At 41.9% G+C, this 24,698-nt stretch overlaps 1 protein-coding gene across 1 annotated transcript in view; it reads right to left on the reverse strand.

Annotated features, from left to right (window-relative positions):
• Positions 1 to 8,256: 8,256 nt before the first annotated feature.
• Positions 8,257 to 24,698, reverse strand: part of LOC149308713 (TBC1 domain family member 8B-like) — a 36,695-nt gene continuing 20,253 nt past the window's right edge. Inside the window, exons 8-21 of the mRNA XM_089536350.1 lie at positions 22,551 to 22,700; positions 21,465 to 21,615; positions 20,228 to 20,442; positions 19,801 to 19,918; positions 19,306 to 19,591; positions 18,672 to 18,801; positions 17,894 to 17,992; positions 17,502 to 17,570; positions 16,414 to 16,654; positions 15,375 to 15,440; positions 14,400 to 14,483; positions 12,964 to 13,020; positions 11,989 to 12,086; positions 8,257 to 11,047 (exon numbers count right to left, since the gene is read on the reverse strand). Of these exons, the coding sequence (XP_089392476.1) occupies positions 10,631 to 11,047; positions 11,989 to 12,086; positions 12,964 to 13,020; positions 14,400 to 14,483; positions 15,375 to 15,440; positions 16,414 to 16,654; positions 17,502 to 17,570; positions 17,894 to 17,992; positions 18,672 to 18,801; positions 19,306 to 19,591; positions 19,801 to 19,918; positions 20,228 to 20,442; positions 21,465 to 21,615; positions 22,551 to 22,700 (2,181 nt within the window). The 3' untranslated portion in view covers positions 8,257 to 10,630. The remainder of the gene's footprint in view (positions 11,048 to 11,988; positions 12,087 to 12,963; positions 13,021 to 14,399; positions 14,484 to 15,374; positions 15,441 to 16,413; positions 16,655 to 17,501; positions 17,571 to 17,893; positions 17,993 to 18,671; positions 18,802 to 19,305; positions 19,592 to 19,800; positions 19,919 to 20,227; positions 20,443 to 21,464; positions 21,616 to 22,550; positions 22,701 to 24,698) is intronic.

The following is a 24,698-nucleotide window of genomic DNA, read 5'->3' on the forward strand; positions in this document are numbered from 1 at the left end:
TTAGCAATAAATTGTATTTTTGTAAATTTGTCACTTTAACTGTGTTTATATATTTATATATTTTTTAAAGAAAAGGTTTTATCCCTCTGTGGGTGTGTTTACCAAAGCGGCCCCTACTGTCTTGTGTGTTTCCAAAGGAAAATGAATATTTACAATTGTTAGGGGCATTTCTGTGTATGTTACGTTCTTAAAATGTAATAGTGCTGGGCTTGTACATTTAAGAAAAACCTATGCTCATAGGGCAACTTTCACCAATACTTCTTCAGTGGGAATAAGAAAAGTGGGGGAGTCTGGATTACAAACAAAGAAAGTAGACATCCATTGCTGGTTGTTAGGAAAAGGTCCTTTTGTTCTAGGCATGATGTAGTTTCCAGCCCAGCATTGGAAGAGTTTCATTTAAGTAAAAATCTAGGACTTAAATTCAATTTAAGAAGTTCAAGCTTAAGGAAGAGCAGTGCTCAAAAGGGTAGCTTATTTGGGCAGATAATTCTGTACAAGGGTTGTTTTCTCCCTTTACTTAGCAGCATTGTCATTCCTCAGCTACTGATGCACTAGCATCTTGAGGACTTGGTGTGAACAACCAAGTCTCTTCTGTGAAGTCAAAGGCTTTTATGGCTGGCATTCATTGTTTTTTTGTGAGTTTTTGGGCAATGTGGCCATGTTCTAGAAGAGTTTCTTCCTGATGTTTTGCCAGCATCTGTGGCTGGCATCCTCAGAGAATGAAGATGCTAGCCACAGATGCTGGCAAAACGTCAGGAATAAACTCTTCTAGAACATGGCCACATAGTCCAAAAACCCCACCAAAAAAACCTCTTCTGTTCTTTCCCCATTACAGAGAAAAGGTATAAGTGTATTTTGTTGGTGACAAGGCTGTAAATAGCTGTTGATAATTACAGAGAGCATCAGGGTAGTAGCCACCTTCTTACCCTTCCCTACCATCCTCTAAAAGAAGAATGTAAACACTAGAAGAGCTTGGGTCTTGCGTTGTATAGTTTTCAGAGGCAAGGTGAAATCTCTGCATTAAACAAAGAGGGATGGGTGGTATGGGTAGAAGTGAGATGCCTCCCTTTTGTTCTGCACATCAGCTGGAGGAATGGCACTGTTGAGATGGGAACTGAGTAGAATGGCTGTTAACTTAACCAGAATATCCTGAAAATTGGTATCTGTAACTTAAGAGTTTCTTGTCCCCAAATGAAGGAGAATAAGAAGGCGAGGGGCTGGGTAATGTTAAATTTGGGTCTGACTGCTCCATTTAGTCCTGGAATGGGACACAAAGACCAAAATGCCAACTTTAAAAAAGCATCAGGATTTGGAAGATTGTAGAATAGAACCTTCTTCTCGACAAGAAGGTAATGATACTTGGCAGCACTAGGCACTTTATTATTGCAAAGTACTGCTACCTGTCTTCCTCCCTACACAAAATTTTGGAGGGAGGCTTGTGGCATCTTTAAGAAGTACAGTGCACTTGTTTCATAGACACTCATGGGTAGTTTAGCCAAGGGAAGGTTAACCGTGGACATTTTCTCTTGAGTTTATGTTGACCATGGTTTGTTACTTAATCCATACACTTCACAGGAGATGGCAAAACTAATGATGGCTTGTCTTTCCCATTTCGGGATAGTTTGTCTCCTGCCCCTGGAATGGGCTGCTGAGGAAAACAAGCCAGGGACAAGTCAGAGTTGCAGGTTTGGACATCATGGCAAGCCACAGTTTAAACAAGCCAGATTTGAACAAACCGCACTATGGCTTGTTGGATAGTATAAACACAGTGTATGTGAGCTGTTAGAAAAGGACTATACTGAAGCATCCATTGTGTGATATATTTAATTAGGAAACAGATCAGGAAGATGCAACTGAACAGATGCCTACACCAATGAATACATTTCATTTTCTAAGTTTGGTGTAAGGCAAAGGCGAGAGCCTTGTGGCCTCCAAATATTGTTTAACTTGTAGCTACCAGCAGTCCTCACCACTGCCCAGGGCTTAGGAGTAAGTATCTTTGTGTGCTAACAGCTGTTTGAACATAGGTAGGAGATTGTGTAATAAACCAGAGCCCTTTGGTATCCTATCCCTTCTCTGCCCCCCAAAAACATGACTTCTACACTTGGAGCACTATGTGCAGCCTCCCACTTTCAATGTGAGCCAAGAGTATTATGTGTATTTCACCTTTCTCACATAAGCGCTGAACTGGAAAGTGGGAATGCCAGGCTATCTAGACACATCCTCTCCTGTATCCTAATTTTCTTCCCACTATACTCTGCATGCACTTTAAAGTACCCTTGTGTCAACTTAATAACATTTTGCAGCAAGGCATAATTTCCCATTTAACTTTAAATGAAGGGGGGAAGAAATGTGTGAGCCCTTACAGAGAGGGAGGGGATGGTTTCAGCCTCCCTTGTTGCAAAGCCTAACATGCGTTCATCCCTTTCTTTTTTTCTCAAAGCACCTGAAATTTCAGAGACAGGGAGGTGAATTGTCCATGTGCACTAAGGTGTGCACACTGCTCTGGTCAGGCCCCACCTGGAATATTACATCCAGTTCTGGGCACCACAATTTAAAAAGGATGTGGAGAAACTGGAACATGTCCAAAGGAGAGCGACTAAAATAGTGAAGCGTCTGGAAGCCATGCCCTGGGGATGTTTAGCATGGAGAAGAGAAGGTTAAGAGGTGATATGATAGCCCTGTTTAAATATTTGAAGGGATGTCATATTGAGGAGGGAGCAAGCTTGTTTTCTGCTGCTCCAGAGACTAGGACCCAGAGCAACGGATGCAAGCTGCAGGAAAAGAGATTCCACCTCAACATTAGGAAGAACTTCCTGACAGTAAGGGCTGTCCGACAGCGGAATAAACTCCCTTGGAGTGTAGTGGAATCTTGGAGGTCCTTAAACAGAGGCTGGATGGCCATCTGTCGGGGATGCTTTGATTTGGATTTCCTGCATGGCAGAATGGGGTTGGACTGGATGGCCCTTGTGGTCTCTTCCAACTCTATTATTCTATGATTCTATTAGTCAGAGTCAGTATTACAAATGGTAAGAGTGTGGCTGCCTTGTTTTAGCAAAATGGTAAACTTCATCCAAATGTTTAACCTTGGGGGGGGGAAACAACTTTGGGTGAACTAGTTTACCTACACTAACTTTAGAGTTGCCCTCCCCAAACAGAATCACTGTGGTTGCCATGCCTGAGGGAGGTCATTTTGAAATGCTACCTGCTTATAGAGATTACATTGTTTTTGTACATTTTTTAAGTGTGTGTATGGTTCCCTTTCAAGTCTGGCTAAAGGCGAAGAGAGTCCACTTGTCCATGGCTACCAGCTGTGTCTGATGCGTTCCTCTCCAACCCTCTTCCCCCAAACGTATGTCTGTGCCGGATGGGGCTGATCAGTCAAGCCCTTACGATGGCACCCGTGTGTGCCTGGGGAAGAGGAACGGGGAGAAAAATGTGTCCGAAGTGGCTTTGGAGTGGGAATCAATGCTAAAAAGAACCCCCTCTTTTAAAATAAGATTAATGAATATGTATATTTATTGGCCTTTCTGAAATGATGCACTTTATTCATAAAGCACTTATTTTCTTCATAAATTACCACATCTATTATGCCAGATGAGAAGGGCATTGCCTGAGGTTGCTTCAGACCTCCCATGATTCACTGAAGGGAAGGAGAAAAGCAATACTTTGCGGAGCTGTATTCCTCCCCATTGGGAAGTCTGAACTATTTTTGGTTTGCTCCCACCCAAATTGTGAGAGGGACCAAATCCTAGCATCCCTCCCTCAGGTTTTCTGAAGTTTCTTTCTCAGGAACTTGCTTAGTTTTAGGCACTAATGTTGGGCAGAGTGAAGCAACTGCCTCAGGCAGCAGATGCTGAGGAGTGATGGTTAGGAGGGGCTGGTGTTTCTCCCAACCCACTCCCAGTTCATGTTTTGTGGAGGACAGGGTATGTGCCACACAGCATCTTCGCCTGCTCAGTGTGGAACAGAGGATGCCATCCCATGCTGAATTCAAATCCCAGTCTAGTCTGCTTCTGCTTGTGGAATTGAGGGGAGGCAACAAAATGTCTTGGGCTGGCCCTGGCATTGGGACCCTGGGAATTAGTATCATCCCCTCCTCTGCAAAAATGCATCTTTTTTTCCCCACCTCCCCTCAAGGTTTTTTTTTTAAAAAGTAATCTTATTCAGGTGAATTGGGCTTGTTCTGATGTAAGTTATGCTTAATGTTTAAGGGACAAATGGTTTGGATCTACACAAAGCCAATTAGCCTGGATCAACGGAGGGGATGTCTGTTAGGAACAGGTCTATGTTATAGGAATTAATCCCATGTATATGGTTTATACAAAAATCATGTACAATTCTCTGTGACAGAGATTGGACTCTTGTGGCTCTCCAAATGTTGTCAGACTGCAGCTCCCAGCATTCTTCATCATTGTTAGGGGTGAGGGGACATCTGAATGGCCACAACATTCCCATCCCTGAAGTTTTGTAAACATGGGAAGGAAGTATTGTCGTGTACAAAGAGAAATTTGTCAGTCACAAATTCTGGGCTTCAAAAAATACAGGCACCTTTATAAAGTCTTTGCACTTTTAATGAATTTTTGTACATATATATAAGCTAAAGGCTGGTTGATCTAGCCAGGCTGTTTTGACAGATAATGGGGTCTAAACAAAGTTGTATATATTGTGACATACTAGCTGTGTACAAAAGAAAACAGAAAAGAAAAAAGCAACAAAGGCTTACAGCTGAATATTTAGTTTATTTTATATGATGTCAAATATAGATGAATTTATAAATGTTCCCTACTGAAAAGAAGTATTTTGTAAAATGGGCAGGGAGGGGGTGAGGAAGTGTCTTATGGGGACAAAAATCTTGCCTAGAGTACCCTTGTGAAGAAGGTCCATTGGGCAAGAACCAGCATGTCTCCATGTGCTTTAAAGATCTGTACATAGTATTTTGGAAGAAAAAATAAAATAAAATTGTACTTTTAACAACTCTTACTCTATGGCTCCTATCATATTTGGGTGTTGTGTTTTTTAAAGGAGTTGTTTATGTGCACACAACTGCTTAAGAGTGCTGGCACTGTTTAGGGACAATGGGGACAGAAACAAGTCTTGACTATCAATTTGCCCAATTCCAAGATATAGCCATGTTAGTTTGCAGAATCAGTACATAGAGAGAGCTTATAGCACCTTTGAGACATGTTGGCAGCATGAGGTTTTGTAGACTTCAGTCTACTTCCTCAGATGTATCTGGTCTGAGCATCTGAGGAAGTAGACTTTAGTCCAGGAAACCTCATGCTGCCAATTTCTTTCTTTTAGTTAGTCTCAAAGGTGCTACAAGATATCTCTGCGTACCAATTTGCCTAATTGTACAGCTCCCATTTTTAAGAGACAGATACTCTCTTGACTTTATTTCAGTCTAAGCAGACATACAAACATATTCTGTAGAATCACGGAGCTGGAAGAGACCTCAAGGGCCATGCAGGAACACAGAATCCAAGCACCATTGACAGATAGCCATCCACCCTCGGAGACTCCACCACTCTCTGAGGAAGTGTGTTCCACTGTTGAACAGCTCTTACTATCAGAAAGTTCCTTCTAATGTTTAGGTGGAATCTCTTTTCTTGTAGACTCCATTGCTCTGTGTCCTAGTCTCTGGAGCAGCAGGAAACAAGCTTGTTCCATCCTCAATATGACACCCCTTCAGATACTTTAACAAGACTATCATATCACCTCTTCTCCAGAGTAAACATACCCAGCTCCTCATAAGGCACGGTTTCTAATAAAACAAGACTGGTCTGCAGCTCCTACTTAAACTTTGAGAAAGTTACTTTTTGGGACTGCTACTACTCAAATCCCCCAGGTTGAGAGATTCTAGGCTTTTTTTTTGTAATTTCAAACATTTATCTTTCCCAAATGGTGGTCTAGTCACTCCTCACATAAGGCTGTGCCGGCTAAGGTTATCCCAAAGTTGTTCATCCCCCCCCAATAATGCCACGATTGAGCTAGCAATTCTATCAGCTGCTCCTTCAAGTCACAAAGAAGATCACTGGACCCATAAACTAGTCAGACATCAAATTTTCCCTCCCGCACACAACCATACTTTTGTAAGAGACCAGAAGAGGCACACTGAGTTCCAGATTTCCTCTCCTCTACATCATAAATGAAAAGAACCTCTTGATCAATTGTCATAAACAATACTGCGCAGGAACTACATCCAACACTTCATTATTAAAAGACAAAATAAGGCAGCAAGTAGACATTTTTTATTTCCTCAGTAGCAAAAACAAGAAAATAATTACAGTTCCTCTGGAAAATATACCATAATAATCTTGGATTAACAAATCCCGCCAAGAACACTCCATGACAGGCTTGAAGGTGCACAACAACAAAATAATAATTTATGAAATATTCTTGGACAAACAACAATATACATATAAAGTGGTTCTATAAGGTGATTTTTAGAATAATAATTTTGTATACATGGTTGACAATGCACTTCAAAGAAGATCTCTAAGTTGTTAGCAGTTGTTCTGCTAGCAAGCTGTATTGTGCAAGTCAAAACTTTTGAGGCATTGGCATGGCTTTATGCAACAGCAATGAACAGTCACTGCAGTCATACTCCTCCCCCCCTTAGTGTCCTGTAGTTTCTCTCATCAGATCTTATAGTCTTCCAAGCCCACCTGCTTTTTCTTTCCATGATACAATGGGAAAGCTTTATTTGGGGGGTGTAATGTACAGTGGACCCTTAGTATCTGCTGGGGTATGGCTCCATGCCTCCCCCCCCCCCCCCCCCGGATATCAAAATCTCTGGATACTCAAGTCCCATTATATTCAATATTGTAAAATGGTGTCCCTTATATAAAATGACAAAATCAAGGCTTGCATTTTGGATTTTTTTAAAAAATCTTTCAAGCCATGGATGGTCAAATCCATTGATAAAGAATCCATGGATATGGAGGGCCAACTGCACATCAGCAATCACATCAGAGATGTAATGCAAATTGAGACAAGAGCCACAATTTAGCAAAGGATGGGTTTGTGGAAAGAGACAGCAAGGCACAAATAATCAAACAAATCCATCTTCACCCCAACTTTCATTGCAAGGACAGTGGTAAAAAATTATCCTCAAAACAAACACCAACAACTTTACAAGCATTCAGTCCTAAGAACAAGTTTACAAAACAAATCAGAAGAAATCGTTTTCCATGGGAAATGTTTCCAACATCTGTCTTTATCCTACCAATCCAGGGTACCGGACATGTCGCATGTTCTATTTAATAAATGGAATTTCATTTACTAGGGATAGGAGTGGAAGAGGAGACATCCAATGTACATTTAAATAAATATATTTGTTTTTATCCAGAGTAAGGAACCCAGAGACATAGGGTAAAAAAAACAAAACCAAGAATGAAATAGGATGTGACAGGGGAACAGTGTATTTCGCTTTCAGAAGGCAAGTAATTCTCCTATGTAAAAAATAATAAAATTCCTTCAAAGTAGCAAACTTTCACATTAGGGAGAACTGTTAGGCTAGAATCTAGAAAATATTCTAAATGCATAGAGTCTAATGTGGTAAAAGTCCAGCCCACAATCTTGTGCTGCAGGAATGGAAAAATGCCAGTCCAAATGCTTCTTGCCAAGGAAAAACGGAAAGCCTCTCTTGTGAGTGTGCATGCAGTTACCAGGTCAATCCTGGTATGGTTTCCTGGAGAACAATGTCTTCAAAACAGTCAAGAGGGAAAAAACTGGATTTGAGTAAATTAACAGAGTTTGCAAAACACCAACTTTGGAACAAGTGGAACTCAAGGCAGGAGCACTTTTAAAGCATAAGTTTTAAAATAAGTTTTGACTCATCTGGGAGGGGAAAGCTGCACAAAGATATTACGGCAGAGGATATTTCTGCCTCATCGCTGACCCTTCCATGAAGATGGGGGGGGGGGGGGGGAGAAGACAAAGACACACACAGGACCATCATATGAATACATCTTATTACTAACTACAGGCACACCCGATATTGACATTTTGTGAGAGCTGTTATTTGAATGCCTGTTTCCCCTTGCAAGAATAACCTGTTTTAAGAGGTGACTTAGGCATCCAACTGCTTGTTTATTTGCATAGAATTTAGTCTGACACTTCTTCCAGGAAAGGCCTTTTCGAAGTGGTGCACCCAGTTTGCAGTATAGTCTGAGAACAGCCACCGAGTTAAACCTTGTACAGCTTCCTGATTTATGGGTCCAGGTAACTTGGTTCCTTTTCTCTTTTTTGGTCCTTTCTGCAAGCCTAAAAGCAACAGTTAATCTTTCTCCTCATTCCTGGCTTGACCAGATAGCAAGTGTTAGCTTTGTACATGCATCATCGCCATGGACCATCACTTGCTAGATGCATAAAGACAGCATACTTCAAATGGCTCAAAAAACTATCTGTGCTCAAGAGAGACAAAAACAAAAGCCTGGTACCTCTGTAAGTAATGATAAAAAGCTGAAGTACAGCCAGCATTATGCTGCATACTTATGTTGGTCATTCCGCATACGTAACAATTGCTCCTGCAAGATTCCAGGATAGAACCTCCATGCAACACATGATACAACATGCATAGAAAAACCATGGCATTTTTCAGTACCTCTTTTTGCAACTCCCTCGGCCCTGGCTGTGCAACAGCAGTTGAGAAGCTACATGGCACAGCTTGGTCTGCTCACTCCCACCACCAATGTTCAGCTGCTGGGATGGGCCCAGGTGAGCCTCACCTTTTCTAAAGCATCCAGGTTAAAAAAACAACAGCTTTATGCTGAGAGGCAGAGGCTGCTCTTTCTCCTCCAGGTACACAAGGGCATTTGGCACACACACAGTGGATCAGAGAACACCAATGTGGTGCTGTGGTCCGAGCATTTGACTACAATGCTGGAGATCAGGGTGTGAATCCCTGCTCAGTCACAGAAACCCATTGAGTGATCTCAGACAAGTCATAATCTCTCAGCCTCAGAAGAAGGCAACTGCAAACCCCCTCTGAACAAATCTTGCCAAGGAAATGCCTTAGGGTTGCCGTAAATCAGAAACAACTTGAAGGCACACAACAACACCACCACAGAGACAAAGCTATTCTGGGAAGCTTCCCTGCCCAAAACTGTTGTTGTGCACCAAGGAATGTAGCAGGAAAGGACAAACTGCCTGCACCCAGTGGATGAACTGCTCCAAAAGCTCCTGTTTCATACACTATAGACCAGTTTTAAATTATATTTGTATTCTCTATTAGCCTCTTCTTCTCTACCAGTAGCTTGGAATAGCCTTTTCAACTAAAACAGTTCAGCTAGCTCTGTTGGGGTGGGGAAGCCTTGCAGGAATATTTAGGATTGTTTTGGAAAAAGGGGGGAAGCACAGTGAATTTTTAACAACACCTATAAGCATGGTAACATTTCATTAGCAGTTATACTTTTGTCATAAACACCTGTGAAGAGCCTGTGGACAGCAGAAGGAAGCATTTACACAACTTAGCTTATAATAAATTTTAAAGTGTTGTTCAAACTCTGTTACCAAGCAGTCCCATTACATGCTATCATGGCTGCTGGTTTCTACCTCAAAAAGGCAGCTCCTCGCCCAAAACTCAATTAACGCATCACCAGAGCATCAAGATAAGCTCTCCCTGATCTGGTTCAATGATGTCCATATGCAGGGACTAGAAAGCAGGTTGATTGTTGGGGTTCCTTCTCATTTCATTGCTGGCTCCCCCAGATGATGTCCACACGGAAAGGAACCACGCAGTCGTATTATTTTTTCCACAAGTCACCTGCATGGATTTTGGACGGAGACCACCACTACATGTCTTCCATGGCACTGAAGTACTGTGTGAATTGCATCAAATTAAGGCAGAAGGATAAAGAAATCAAAACAGCTGAGCAAAACAATTGCTCAGGAAATACAGCATCAGATTTAAGCTTGAGAAAGCTACTCTTGTGAACTACATCTCCCAGACCAAGGAGACTACAGAAGCTGTAATGCAAAACAGTAATTATTTCAAGCTCTAGCTAGACATCATGCCGATAGGAAAATAAGTAGGTTCTCAAGCAGTAATATGGAGCTCTTCCAAGTCTATCACCAGGAGCTATAATTTTAAATATAGTAACAATAATGACAGATCCATCTACATACTCTAAGCCTCACTCAACTGACTACCCAAAGCAGTGAGCAGGCCTAAGTTCAAAGTGAAAGGAGTGATTCTTTGGAAAATTCACCCAGGCTTACATTAGAACATCTATACCACTTTTAAGGGAATGTGGCAGACATTACATTCAGTGTAGGAGACATAGAACTGTAGCTTGGTAAAGCAACAACCTGGGACATTCTGCACATCTGTGCCCTTGACAGGCCAGGCTTAAAGTTCCTGTCCAAGTAGGCATGTGTTGGTTGGCGTGCTTTAAGCCTCCAAGTGTACTAAAAGGCAAAAATTAGGTGCAACTGTGCTTTAAGCTATACTTTACTTAACTCTGCAAAAACAAACAACCCATCATACAAGGGACTTGGAGCTAAATCCTCAATCCCAACCTCCTCACAGAAATTCAATATACACCAAGCATACAAATGCCTCTTGATCCTGAGCAGCTGCATACAGGACAAAGAGGGAAAGAGAAAGACCACAGGCAAGGAAGTGCTATACTCGGACCCTTGCTTTTAACTGAGAAGCTTTAGCATCCTCTAACTTGGCTCTGACATCTATGGGTTTCTCAAAAAACCTCACCAAAGCAGGTTCATTCATTAAAGCGGCGAGAATCTGCTCAAAAGCAAAGGACCACTCATTGCTGGCTTTGCTCGGGCTCTGAAATGCCAAGCTATCAGTCTGTGGTGTAGGCTGAACTTCCTGGAGTTTGTTTCCATCTTCTGCATTATTGTCAGCCACTGGAGGAGCTGTGCTCTTGACCGGTGAAGTGGGGCTCTGAAGTTTTCGGCCTACCTCCTCCATCCTCAGCAAGAGGCTGGTAACAGTGGCAATGGCGCGATACAGGAGCTCCTCCTCTGGGTCCCCATGGAACAAGTTATACAAAGTCTTTGAAAACTGGATGAACTGGGACTGGGGAGTGGAGAAAGCAGAAGCGATATTTGCAAAACGTTCTGACTTTACAATGTACCACCATTGTGGTTTGAAATAATGCACTTTAATATAATTAAGAATATTTGTACAGCGGTTGTTTTTAAAAGTGATCTGCTGTCCCAAGAAGGGCACCATTCTCTCATCAGGTGCCTTCCAAGGATATGTCAAGACCAACACTCCCAACATCCACAGCAGGACCATTGATCCAACATATCTGGAAGTCACTAGATGGAGGAAAGACTGTACTGGGATGTGTCAGGGATCATTATCACCCTCCTCCTTTTATAGTCACAAACACATTAAAACAAAGGAATACAAACTGAGTCAGGCTGGCATCCTATATTGCAGTTATAGATCCATAAGTGGTCCATATTTGCCTATGCTCCTATGCTATGTATTGAGGATCATGGCCCTACTGTTATGATCGTAAATATTCCCTGAAACCCATCTTACTCAAGACAGTTGCTCTATGCATGTTGCACTGGCAACTGGGCTGCTTCAAAATGACACAGCTAGCTCTCTCCCAACTTCCTCCCACAGTGAGACTGGCACAAGCTTCCACTTGTTGGAAAGTGGTTCAGGGATACAAGGATGCTTTTGCACTGCACCTTGGGAGTGAGAGGGAGCCAGCCATGGCTACTCACCCACACAGCAAACCTCCCTATCATGGATTGGCTTCCCCAAGCTTAAGGTGGGTTCTGGGGTAAGCTTCCTTAGGTCATTTGTGACTATATTTACATAGATATCAATGCAACGTAGAATCTCACTCATAAACATAAGCATGTTAAAACATAAGCATGTTCACAATACAAACATAAATTAAAACATTATTATTGTTTGTACTAGCATTATGCTGTTCCCATTTTAAAACTCAAGAGAAAACAGGAAAATGCTCAGGTTCTACTTCATCAAACTCTTACCTGGCCCATTCGGGGCAGATCTTTGATGCTTTCTTCCTTTTTAAGCAATTCATCTTGCCACTGCTTCAAATATGCCTGGATATCGACTTTTCCTTTCCCTGTTTTGGGAGGCAACAAATTTACTTTAGAGAAAATAGATGATCTGAATCCCCATGAAACCTGAACCACCTCTTATCTATAGCTTGCTTATTTATTTGTTATCCCACCTTTTCTCCCAGGCACGTGACCCAATGAGGTTTGCAAGACAAATTAAAGCAAAGTATAGCTTGTTACTGTGTGCCTTAAAGTTATTTCTGACTTATGACAACCCTAAGGCAAAGCTATCATGGTGTTTAGTACAGCTAAAACCTAATAATAAGAAAGTTGAAAAACCATTAAATAAGCAGTCCTAATAAAACACTAATTTAAAACAGTTTAAAACACAGTGAAAACATTACACATCCCCATTAAAACATATTAAAGACGATAATAAGTCCAGCTCACTCCATAATGGGTGCATCAACACTGTAAAAATAATGACACCATTTTAACTGCCATGGCTCCATCCTACAGAATCTTGGGTTTTATAGTTTTGTGAGGCATTGGCACTCTTTGCAAGGAAAGGCTAAAAACCTTATAAAACTACAAATCCCATAAAATAGAGCTACAGCACTTCAAGTGGTATCAAACTGTATTATTTCTACAGTGTAGATGCATCTAGTGAGACCTTCCTGCATCAGTTAACAGTCAAAAACCTGTTAAAGAAAAATAGCAAGACAGATAGACAGCCTGATCACATTGAACGCTTACAGATTCTAGCCAAATGAGATTTTTTTTCAGAAATCTAATTTCTAGAAGAAAAGAAAAAGAATCAGACAGATCAACCAACAAGTCTTTATTCCTGGAAACCAGCAGCTGAAAACTTGTGAAGCTGCTTCATGATGCTTCACTGCAACCCTAAAACAAATTCTCTTGGTGTTAATTTGAATTAGGTACCTTTTTCTGGGCTCATCTTCAACACATCTGCATCCACACTGTCCCCAGGAGAAGAAACTAGGATGGAAAAGATGGACAAAAAATAAACAAACATAAATAAATAATATACATGAATGATACGCTGTTATTTAATACCCCCAGTGTACTTGTCCAACACTCAAACTGCTACTCCACACTGGCTCTGGGTACCATTTATTCTCTGGATAAGCTGGCACATGGACTGTTCCTCCTGCCCAGAGCCAGGGTGGTGTAGCAGGTTGTGTGTTGGGCTGGTACACCAGGAAACCAGGGCTGGAATCCCCACTTGGTTATGGAAACCTACTGCGTGACCATAGGCAGGTCATCCTCTCTCACCCTCAGAGAATGGTAATGGCAACCCCCCTTTGGAAATAATCTTGCCATGAAGACCCTGTGGAAGGTTTGCCTTTGGGTTGGCGTAAGTCAGAAACAACCTGAAGGCACACAACAGCAATGACAACAAGAAACTACATCATCATGTCCAGGTCTGTCCTTTCGCAAGTGGCCATGGCTCTCTTGAGGTCTTTCACTCTCTTCTGCTACTCAAGAGCCTTTAACTGGATATGCCAGGGATTAAACCTGGGACATTCTGCATGCAATACATGTGCTCTGGCCACTGAAATACGTCAGAGTTTGGAAAAATTAATTAATGGGAAAGTTCACCCCCAGAAACCCCTAGCTAGCACAGCCAGCAAAACCCCAAAATACCTCAGTTCTATGTGACATCTGATCCAATCTTGAATTATGTATAACAGAACATGCTGTTAAAAAAACAACAACCCAAAACCCAGGAACATTCAGATTTTTCTGAACTTGTGTATCTATGGATTTTGTTATCCACGGAGGATCCTGGAACCAAACCCCAGTGATAAGTTTTTTGTGGGTTTTTCGGGTTATGTGGCCATGTTCTAGAAGAAAATCTTCTAGAACATGGCCACATAGCCTGAAAAACCCACAAAAAAACTATGGACGCCGGCCATGAAAGCCTTCGACTTCACAAGCTCCATTTAAGAACAAGGACCCAATGTACATAATGAAATTTCCTGGAGAGGGGACTCAATTAATTCATTTATGAAATTCATTTATATTTCATATACACCTTATAAACATAGTGTGTAGGTAATTTTATACACAATAGTTTTAATAATTTTGTGCATGAAACAAAGTTTGAGTACATTGAACCATCAGAAAGCAAACATGTCACTTTCTCAGTCACCCCTGTGGTCGATTTTGGAATGTTTTGAATTTTGGAATTCTGTACAAAGGAGACATAAAAAACCTGAAGCACACCAAAATCAGAACCTAAAATCTCTTTCACTGGTGGAAGATAGGATAAAGCTTTGCTGTCTGCTCTCTCACAGACTGAGCGAAAGAATCATGGCTGTTGTGGTCTATAAACAGAACATGCCCAAGCTTACTGTTTAATTGGCTCAAGTGGATCAACTCTTCTTTAGACAGTTGAGCACCTTTAGAAGGACTCAGGGACTCCACTTCGGTGAAAGCTGAAGAAAGAAAAGAGAGCTTCATAGAATCAGAGTTTGTGCATTGGACGATGACTCTGGAGACCAGGGTTTGGATCTCAGCTTGGCTATGTAAACCCACTGGGTGACCTTGGGCAAGTTACACTCTCTTAGCCTCAAAAGATGGCAATGGTAACCTCCCCTCTGAAGAAACTTGCCAAGAAAACCCCATGATAAGGTCGCCATAAGTCAGAAATGACTTGAAGGCACACAACAAAACCAAGAAGCTCCTGAATAATTTAAGGCTCAAAGTTAGGCTAAGAAGGTATTCCTAAGGTTATGTAGAGGGTCACTGAGGCTATGAAGAAACAAAGCATCAGGTCCTGAGGTCTGGGCTGACTTATGAGCTGCTATGCTTCACTGGTTCTCCTAGCCAAGCAACAAATTCAACCTCAGTCAATGCAGCTACTGAGCCAACATATCCGGCTATCTGGTCTCTTAAAAGAGTATGATTCCTACAAATGTCCAACACCAAATTGATCACAATTCATGGTACAACAGAACCAGCATCAGAGGCAAATAAAGGCTTTTACAGCCCACATTTCTCTGAGCTGCAAATCAGAGGCACAAGGAAAGTTAACATAGAGGACCGACAGATCTTAACAGTAAAAATATTATTTTACTGCCTCCTAACAGTAAAAATATTTGGCTGAGTTTTCTTGTTTCCCTTTCCTATCTCTCTCTCTTCACATTTCTTTTAGTGTCATCTCTTTTCCAAAGGTAAACCCGAGGGCAGGGACTATCTTGTTGATGTAATCACAGAATCGTAGGAGTTGGAAGAGTGCACAAGCGTTAGAGAAACTGCTATGAAAGCCTTTCCAGCTGTAGATTAGGGTATAAATGCAACAGATAAAAGAAGTAAATCTGACTTACCTGGAGGTATGTGCAGTTTGAAAAGTAGCTTCAGTTTATGGGTAAAACTTCCATGATACATGATATCTAACAAATGGGGATGGAGGAAAAAAAGAGGAAAATTATTCAAGATGGTTCAAAAGTAACTGCTGTTAGATTCATTTCTGTCAGGACTCAAGACTACAGCAGCTCTAGATCTTCAGTCCTGAGAGGTATCAGGCAAGATCTTTAATATTTCTGCCTCTACTAGGCAATGGAAGGAGCTACTAGAAACTTGGCTAGAACAGAAGTTTCATAGTGGCAACTGGACAGAGCAGCTCAGGTTTAATGACCTGGTCAACATACAAGAGATCAGGTCATCTCAGTGTCACTCTCCTGTTCCCTCTGAGCTCAGTGATGAAGCATATGCTTTCTTTCCTCTGAAAACAGTCCCACACTCAAATCCTAGCACTAGAGTAGGCAACTGTGGCCCTTCAGATGTTTTGCAACCTAAACCTCCCATCAGCCATAACAAACACAGTCAGTGATGAGGGATTATGGGAACTACAATCAAAAAACATCTGGAGAGCTACCTGCCCCAGCATCTCCAGAAAAATAAAAGAGCTACACTGGATAGGAATGAGGTCCTATCTCATCCAACTTTCTGCTCACATAGTGGCTGATCAGTTGCTCCAGGGAATGAATATAAATATTACCCAAAGCATTATGAAGAGGGAGGTCACAGACTATCAAACTAAACCCAAGGAGAAACCAATGTCAAAATCTGTGCACTGTTCTTTGGATTCCAATGCACTTTGGAAACAGAATTCCTTCCTCAGGGGCTGTACTTCCCACAAATCTACATTATTTCTTCATTACAATAGCATGATTGGTAAGGAATGTTATTCTTCAATCTGTCAGAGTAGACAACACCAGGCTAGACAGAGCAACAGACTAGCTTGGGGAAAGGGCCTTTCTTGCCTTACTCCCCCCTCGTGAGCTGGAAATAGATTTTGCAAAGAATCCAACGTGAGATCAACAAGTAAATAATCTCTCCCTTGGTAGTTTTTAAATACTATACCAAGCGTGCTGGCAAATTCTTTAAAGTTGATAAGGCCATCTAAATTTTCATCTAGCAATCGGAAGGTCCACAATGCAAGGGAGTCCCGGTTTGCACAGCTTGCCCAGGGGCTGAGGAGGTGATAAAGGACTCGGAACTGCTGGCAGTCGATGCGATACTGCTCCAGGTAGGGCAGACTGGGGTCATGATGCTTCAGGGCTGGACTGTTCACAGTCCAGTAGCAAGAGAGAAAATGCTCTTTCTGCAAAAGACAAACATGCATACAGGCAGTAAAGGCAGGGACTTGGGTGTTGAGTTACCCTCTTGTTGCTTCAAGTTAAAATTGTCAACTGCTTTCCTTGAAATCAAAGGTTCATAGTTTGGGAGTGCTCTTGAGCCTGGTCTTGACCCTGATTGCTCAGGTAGTAGCTTAGGATCAATCTAGAAGGTGTATTCCATATAATTACACTGTCTCTGTCAGCCACTGAGTTTCCTCACAGATATACGCTTTAGCAATGAGAACTGCAAATTAAATTCATGTTTATCTTTCAACGATCAATCCCAATCCCATTTAAATGCAAGATATGTTGAAGAAAAGCAAGTGTTATGACAAAACTGTTCCAACATTTTGTGAAGTACCTCTGCAAAAAGAAAGAAAGAAAGATGTATGATCTAGATCAACCCATGGAAAAAAACATGGTGGTAGACAGATCTGACCTCTCCAAAAATGATGCTTGAATCCATGGATAAAAAAATCAGTGGATACAGAGGGCTGACTGTATTTGATTTTAATATAAATAATGATGTGATAAATCCTTTCAAGCTCTACTTTAAACAAGCATGCAAAAGTACTACATGACTTTGTAAAAAATTAGGCCAAATTATTTCTCCTTGACTTGGGAGCAGTTTATTAGAACACTGGGCAGGAGTACCTGGCAGAAAAGGAAGATTTCCAGATTTTTTTTTCAAAAATGTGTCCGAATCAGAAGAATTAGCCACAGTTGTTAAGACCTAGCCAAATTTCTTCAGCTGGTACCATGATATGGTACAACACTCATCTCAAAACCAAGACTTGCTTGCAAGGACATTAAATACAACCAACATATTACCTTGAATATTTCATAAAGCTCCTCAAGGTTGCCGGGACTGATTTTCACATCCTGGGAGACAACACGCAGCTGTAACAAATGACAGAAGGAGGGCAGTCAAGTTACAGTCATGCCTTCTTATTTTTCCACAGATATTTTTCCTGCTTTATATTAGTGAAGTACACACACAAAATCTTCTGGGAAAACATATTCCTATGAGAAGGGGTAAATATAAAAAGTAGCCGCATAAACACAGATCTTATTCAGTGGTTATGTGGGGAAAGGCAACATGCCTCTACTTGTACTATTATACATTGCTACAACAATGCTTGATAATAAACAGTGATTCAACTGATAAATAACATTTAAAGCCATGATAAAAAGGATAGCCTATGTCCATGTACCTAACTCACCACATTTTGCTTTGTAGTAACTTCCAGGGTCTGGATGACATATAGACGGTTACGGCGGCGCATGCATTCCACTTCCTCAAATCTGATTTCGCCATATTTCTAAGAAAAGAAGAGGAAGCTGTCAGGCAGTTTCGCCTGGGCCAACTGGATTGAGCAAGACACTGTGGCTAGTCAAAACTCCAACTCTATTCTCTGACTTGGTTTATTTTGTTGGGGATGCCCTTATTTATCATTAAATGTCTAAGCTAACAGTTCATGCAAAAGCAAGCTGCCAATGTGTCTACTGAAATCACTGGGGCTGAACCTACACTGCAGAATTAACGAAGTTTGACAAGACTTTAACTGCTATAGCTCAATGCTGTGGAATTTTGGGATTTGTAGCTTTGAGCTATTTAGCTTTCTCTGATAGAGAGCTCTGGTGCCAGAACTACACAGCCCAGGATTGCACAGGATGGAGCCATGACAGTTAAAGTTGTGTCAAACTGCATTAATTCTGCAGTGTGGCAGGAGACTAAAGAGGGAGAGACTTAGGTGGTGTTGTGCAGTGGTTAGAGTGATTGGTTTGCAAGATATGTATTCTTGATTCACTGCCCATGAAACTCACTGTTTGACTTTGGGGCAATTATCTTCCCTCCCGCTCTTGACCGCTTGCCTCTCAACCTGACCTACTCTGCAGGGTTGTGGTGGCGATGAAGTCGGAATGAGGAGAGCCATTGAAATTGCCTTGAGATTAATAAATAAACAGCTCATTTCTTAACAGGCAGGAAATGATATGCACCTCATTTGACTCTCGAATCAGATCTGTGATATCCACTTTGGGGTACTGGCATTTCGTTTCATTCACACCAGAAGCCTGCTGCACCGCTGGAGGCAGAGGACTGTCTTTGTTGGTGACACTGTCAAAAAACCTAGATTTTTAAAAAATAAAAGACAAGTATGCATGAAAAATGGACAAAAAGAGTAAGAAAAATGATATTTGCACAAGAAGTGCAAATTATGAAAAGTGCAGGGAGGAAGGGGTGGCACGTCCCATAGGGACAAATGGGGAGTGCGCCTGTGGAGTGCGCGCACCGCCGCATGCACAAGCCCCATTCACTTAAATGGGGCTCCAGCATATGCATTATTTGTTTTACACAGGGGAGTCCAGAACGGATTCCCCGCGTAAACAAAGGGTGCACTGTAAATATAAAAGTGTGGTCAGGATCCAACAGAGGAGTTCTACTTAAGTAATGTTTCGGTCAGAAGAAATGAGGCAATGGTGATCCCTCCCTCCCTGGAACCTCTTATCAGTCTTCAAAACTTGATTTGATGGTCTGAGAACTGATTGGGGCATATTTTCAAGTGCTTGCACTAGGTTTGATTAAGACCCACACCCAAATTGCTCCAGCTATATTTAGTCAAGGTTCTATTACCTGTTGAGGACTGTTACAGCTTCTGCATCATCCTTACAGGTCAGCAGCCTGTCCATGTTGTAGTCCAGCACTGCCAGGCCCAGCTGCAGAATGGCCTTTATCCCATCATAGAAGAAACAGTCCACTACATTGACAGCACTCTCAATGGGAAGCACACTGATGAAGAGAGTAAGGAACCAGGAGAGGGAGACAGAGGAGAAGAATGTCATGTCTGTCATGTGCTCCGTCAGCTGGGGCAGGTGGTCCCTGATAAGGTCCTCAAACACTGCCTGGTCTACCAAAGCACCTGTGAGAAAGGAGGAACAGTTTAAATAAGAATGTACATGAGTGTGATCCACAGACTAACATCACTCCTAAAGACACCCCCAGGACCTATTGGTATCCATAAATGAACAAGGTTGCTATGTCCCAGCTCCACAGAAGCAGCTCATCCTTTTGAACGAGTGTAGGAAAGCCTCTGACCAGCAGTCCCACAATCGTCCCACTATTTCTCACCAATGATCCGCCGATTGAAATAATCAGGTAACATCCTTTCACACACAGCAACCAAGAGCCAAAAAGCTTCTTCCTCCTTGGCATACAGCAGCAGCACAGATGTCAAGATATTCATTGCCTATCAATGATCAAACACAGGAACTGGTATTACTAGAGAGAAGATATTTCAACAGTAGACTGAGGCTAGTTTGGCCTGGTTCACACATGCATGTGTACATTATGTGGACTGACAGATTGGGGCAATAGTGGAACTAGAACTAGAAGGAAAAAATGGATTATCTTAGAAGAAGGCATAGCTAACTGGCCAGTTCAGTTCAGTCCTGAACAGAATCACTTTACACAGCAACAGTCTCAGGTCTCACTTGATACAAGTGCAATAACTGGAAACTGGGAGATGAAAGAGTTCACACACATAGTCACTGCCCACCTGGCAATAGCCAATCTTGGGGTTCCTGTAGGCATATGCGGTGAGCACCCTCCGGAGGGCAGAAATGCCAGTGTCACTCTGGAAAGCTGGGTGTTCAGGCAAGGAGCGGCGTAGATCCCTTTCTATTTCATCTGTTGCCAAAGTGCATGTGCCCATGGACTGCTCCACCAGCTCCGTGTAATATCCAGGATTGGTAGCCATGTCATTCACAGCGCCTGCCAACATGTTTATTGCATACTGTTAAAGGACAACAGGTATGAGGACACTGTCATGATTTCTCTGAAGTGCACACAAGGACACCCCTCCCCCATGTGTATTTATAGATGTGTGGCCAAGTTAGGCCCCACCAAAATTCTGTACAGTCGTCCCTTCCTAACTGTGGGCTCTTCAGTGGTTCCTAACCTGGCACCCTCAAAAAAGCATTACTTATTAATCAATTGATTTTTACCCTGCCTTTCTTCCAGAGTTGGGTGCAACCTTGCCTCCACAAGAATGTAAAAGACGTTTTGGTAAAAACACTGTATCTTACAGAACAGAAATCAAATAAACCACCCTATTAAAACAGAGACTAAAATGAAACAATTTAAAACTCCATTCTACTTATAAAGAAGAATTAAAATATTTACAAGTCAGCACAGACAACATTTATTTACATTTAATTATCCTTAATTTTCCATGTACAGATTTCTTCTTCTAAGGCTATTTCCCCATTCCTATTTTTATACTTGCTCTCCAAGATACTAATTTAATTGGAAAGACAATATATACTGTATACACTCGACTATAAGTGGACCTCATGTATGGCAGGTTTTAGGGCCAAAATTATGGATTTTCATATAATCCATGGGTAAATCAAGAATAAAACTTGGGGGTATGTAACAAAGAATGTAAAGAATGAAAAAAAGGAAAATGATGCCAAAGCACACCACTATTTCCCCACGCAAACATTCAAAAAGGCCAGAAGTGGTGCTGCAGCAGAAATAATAGAGGTGGTTGATGCTTCTTTTAGGTTCTTCTGGAATGGACTAAACTCTTACCTTTCATCACTCTACTCAGAGAAGGGGATGATTCCTATTTTGATAAAGGTTAAGGTAAAATACTTAAACTGACCCATGGGTAAGCTGACCTAGGTTTTTGGAGTTGATTTTTTGACTAACATTTATAGACTTACATGTGAGTATATACAGTAAATACAATGAAGAAATTAAATCATTACCACTATGACTACAGACTTTACCTGACAAGAGAAGCCACAGTTCTCCTCTTAACACCTCAGGGATCCCTCGGACGATCAGGTCTCGAGTTCTCCTCGTCCGAAACATATCTACTCCATGACCACATTCAACGAAAAGGATGTTCCAGGACTGTTCTTTCATTTTTTCTTTTAACTAGAAAAACAAAGCTGTTAAGAAGCCTCTTAAGCATAAATGCTTATCAAGATATACAAAGGCTGCCTATGCAATCCCAATGTGGTGGGGAAAGCAATCAAATCAGGAGGAATGATATGAAACTAGAGAGAACCTCCTGTGGTCAAAAGAAATAAGAATTGCAGCCTTTGTAACCATATGGGTAGTGATTAAGATTGTCCTCTCTGGAACTAGAGAAAAATGAAGACAGCATTTGTCTCTATGGCTCCAGAGAGCACAGTCAAAATCACTACTCATATTGGGAGCATTGTCATATGACAATGGCTTAAGGGACAAGATCATTTCACAGAGTCCAAACATTCCTGGTTTCAATTTTGTCTTGCATCAAATGTGCAGTGGTAAGAAGAAGGACACTTTCTCACATCCAGAGAGCCCACCTTCCAACATCAATTTATAACCTCATCTACATGCAGTTTTGCAGCACTAAAAAGAACTCCCAAATCGTTTGCAAGAAGACAATTCAAATACTGTACAACAAAATCAATTTAACCACTATAAAGTAAACCACGAAGAATACAGCATATGAGTCATGCATTTCAAATTAAACTAAACTAGGAGAAATAAAATGGCTTTAACCAAATCTCTCAGGAGGTATTACCTAGGTGCTGCAATAAAACAGGCCCTATCTTGCATTGCCACTGAAAGGGAGGAAAGTTTAAGTGGAAAAGAGCAAGTACTGTGGAACAGCAAATTGGTGGCGTGTTGAGAAAAGATGAATATGCCATCAACCCAACTGTTAGTCCCGCTGAACGAGTGGAATTTACATTTTGACATACCAAGTTCCCATGGAATTTACATTTCGACATACCAAGTTCCCATAGTTCTACTTTACTTGGGATAAACAATTGGATTTAGGCCTGTATTCCAATTGGCAAGAAGTGTTGTTTTCATCTTACCATTTTAACATCTAGATTTTCTGCATCCTGAGGGTGAAAGACAGTCATAAGGGCTTCTGTGCTAACCATCTTGCTGTTGCCCTTGTGGTTTGCCATTGGTTGCCCCTCGTAATCATGCAAGACAGACTCAGGGTTTGGGCTGATGGAGACCTGCAAGAGGCAAATGTAACAGGAACTAAACACAAAAATATGCACAATTGTGGAGGGAGAAAAATACACACACCTCTTCATGTTCTGCAAAGCAAAAGCAAACAGCAGGAATGTTCCCAAGTCATTCATAGTTCCTGAGTCATGTGAGTGAGCAATTCACAAGAACTTGGAAAACCTTCGGGACTACAACTCTTGTAATCCTTCAGACAACATCATGGCTGTGTGTGCTCAGAACTAGAGACAGCCTGGCCACTCAAATTTCCTTGGTAATTTGGAATTACCTGTATTTACCGTATATACTTGACTATAAATTGAAAAATTTATGCTCCAAAATCATGAGTAGACTTATGTATGGGGCAATGAGTTAATGCTAATAAATTTATTGAAAGAAGTGCCCACCTTTCTCTGTTGCCTTGTAATGGCTCCGTTTGAAGCCCCGGCATCCGCTCTCCTCTCTCCTTCTGTGTGTGTGTATGTGTGTGTCTGTTTCCCTCTCAGCCTTCCCGCGCAGCTAGAGCTAACAAGCTGCTGCTGAGGCAATGTATGCCCTGGCTTGTACCCCATTTTGCCTGGAAGTCCTGGGGGTGAAAAGCAGAGAGCGAGAAAAGTCTGTTCTCTATTTTTGCAAGCCCTGCACCTTGGGAGTCCTGAGGTGAAAGGCAGAGAGAGAGAAAGGTCTGTCCTCCTTTTTGCAAGCTATGAGCCTTGGGAGTCCTGGGGTGAGAAGCAGAGAGACAGTGGGGTCTGCCCTCCTTTTCGCAAGCCATGAGCCTTGGAGATGCTTCTGGTAAGGGGAAGTGTGTGCGTGCGCACGCACCGAGGTTTGTTTCCCTTTTTCCATGCTGAGCTATAGGGAGGGAAGTGGTGCTTTGTCCCCCCCCCCCCCCTTTAGATCTTTTGTAACATCCTCCAGAGTTTGCCCCTCGACTTATCCAAGGGTCATATCAAAAATCCATGATTTTGGATCCAAAAACTGCCCTCGACTTATACCTGAGATTGACTTATACATGAGTATATACGGTACCTCATGCAATAAACCAGTAGATTTGGGAAACTGGTGTGGCTGAAAAAAAGATTTAGAAGAATTACCTTTTTGGATTACAATTCCCAGAATCCCCTAGCCAGCATGGCTCATAGAATCATAGAATAATACAGTTGGAAGAGACCACAAGGGTCATCCAGTCCAACCTCCTGCCATGCAGGAACTCTCAATCAAAGCATCCCCGACAGATGGCCATCCAGCCTCTGTTTAAAGACCTCCAAGGAGGGAGATTCCACCACACTCCAAGGGAGTTTGTTCCGCTGTCGGACAGCCCTTACTGTCAGGAAGTTCTTCCTAATGTTGAGGTGGAATCTCTTTTCCTGCAGTTTGCATCCATTGTTCCAGGTCCTAGTCTCTGGAGCAGCAGAAAACAAGCTTGGTCCCTCCTCAATATGACATCCCTTCAAATATTTAAACACGGCTATCATATCACCTCTTAACCTTTTCTTTTCCAGGCTAAACACCCCCAGCTCCCTAAGTCGTTCCTCATAGGGCATGGCTTCCAGACCCTTCACCATTTTAGTCACTCTCCTTTGGACATGCTCCAGTTTCTCCACATCCTTTTTAAATTGTGGTGCCCAGAACTGGACGCAATATTCCAGGTGGGGCCTGACCAGCGCAGAATAGAGTGGCACTATTACTTCCCTTGATCTACACACTATACTTTTATTGATGAAGCCTAAAATTGCATTGGCCTTTGCGTCGCACTGTTGACTCATGTTCAACTTGTGGTCTACTTGGACTCCCAGATCCCTTTCACACGTAATTTCATTCAGCCAGGTGTCCCCCATCCTATATCTGTGCATTTCATTTTTCTGCCCTAAGTGCAGTACCTTACATTTCTCCGTGTTGAATTTCATTTTGTTAGCTTTGGCCCAGCTTTCAAGTCTATTCAGGTCATCTTGAATTTTGATCCTGTCCTCCAGGGATTAGCTACTCACCCTAGTTTGGTGTCA

Source organism: Sceloporus occidentalis, unplaced genomic scaffold, assembly GCF_023333645.1.
Source record: "Sceloporus occidentalis isolate IW3139 unplaced genomic scaffold, rSceOcc1.0.p SCAF_8, whole genome shotgun sequence".
NCBI classification, from domain to species: Eukaryota; Metazoa; Chordata; class Lepidosauria; order Squamata; family Phrynosomatidae; genus Sceloporus; species Sceloporus occidentalis.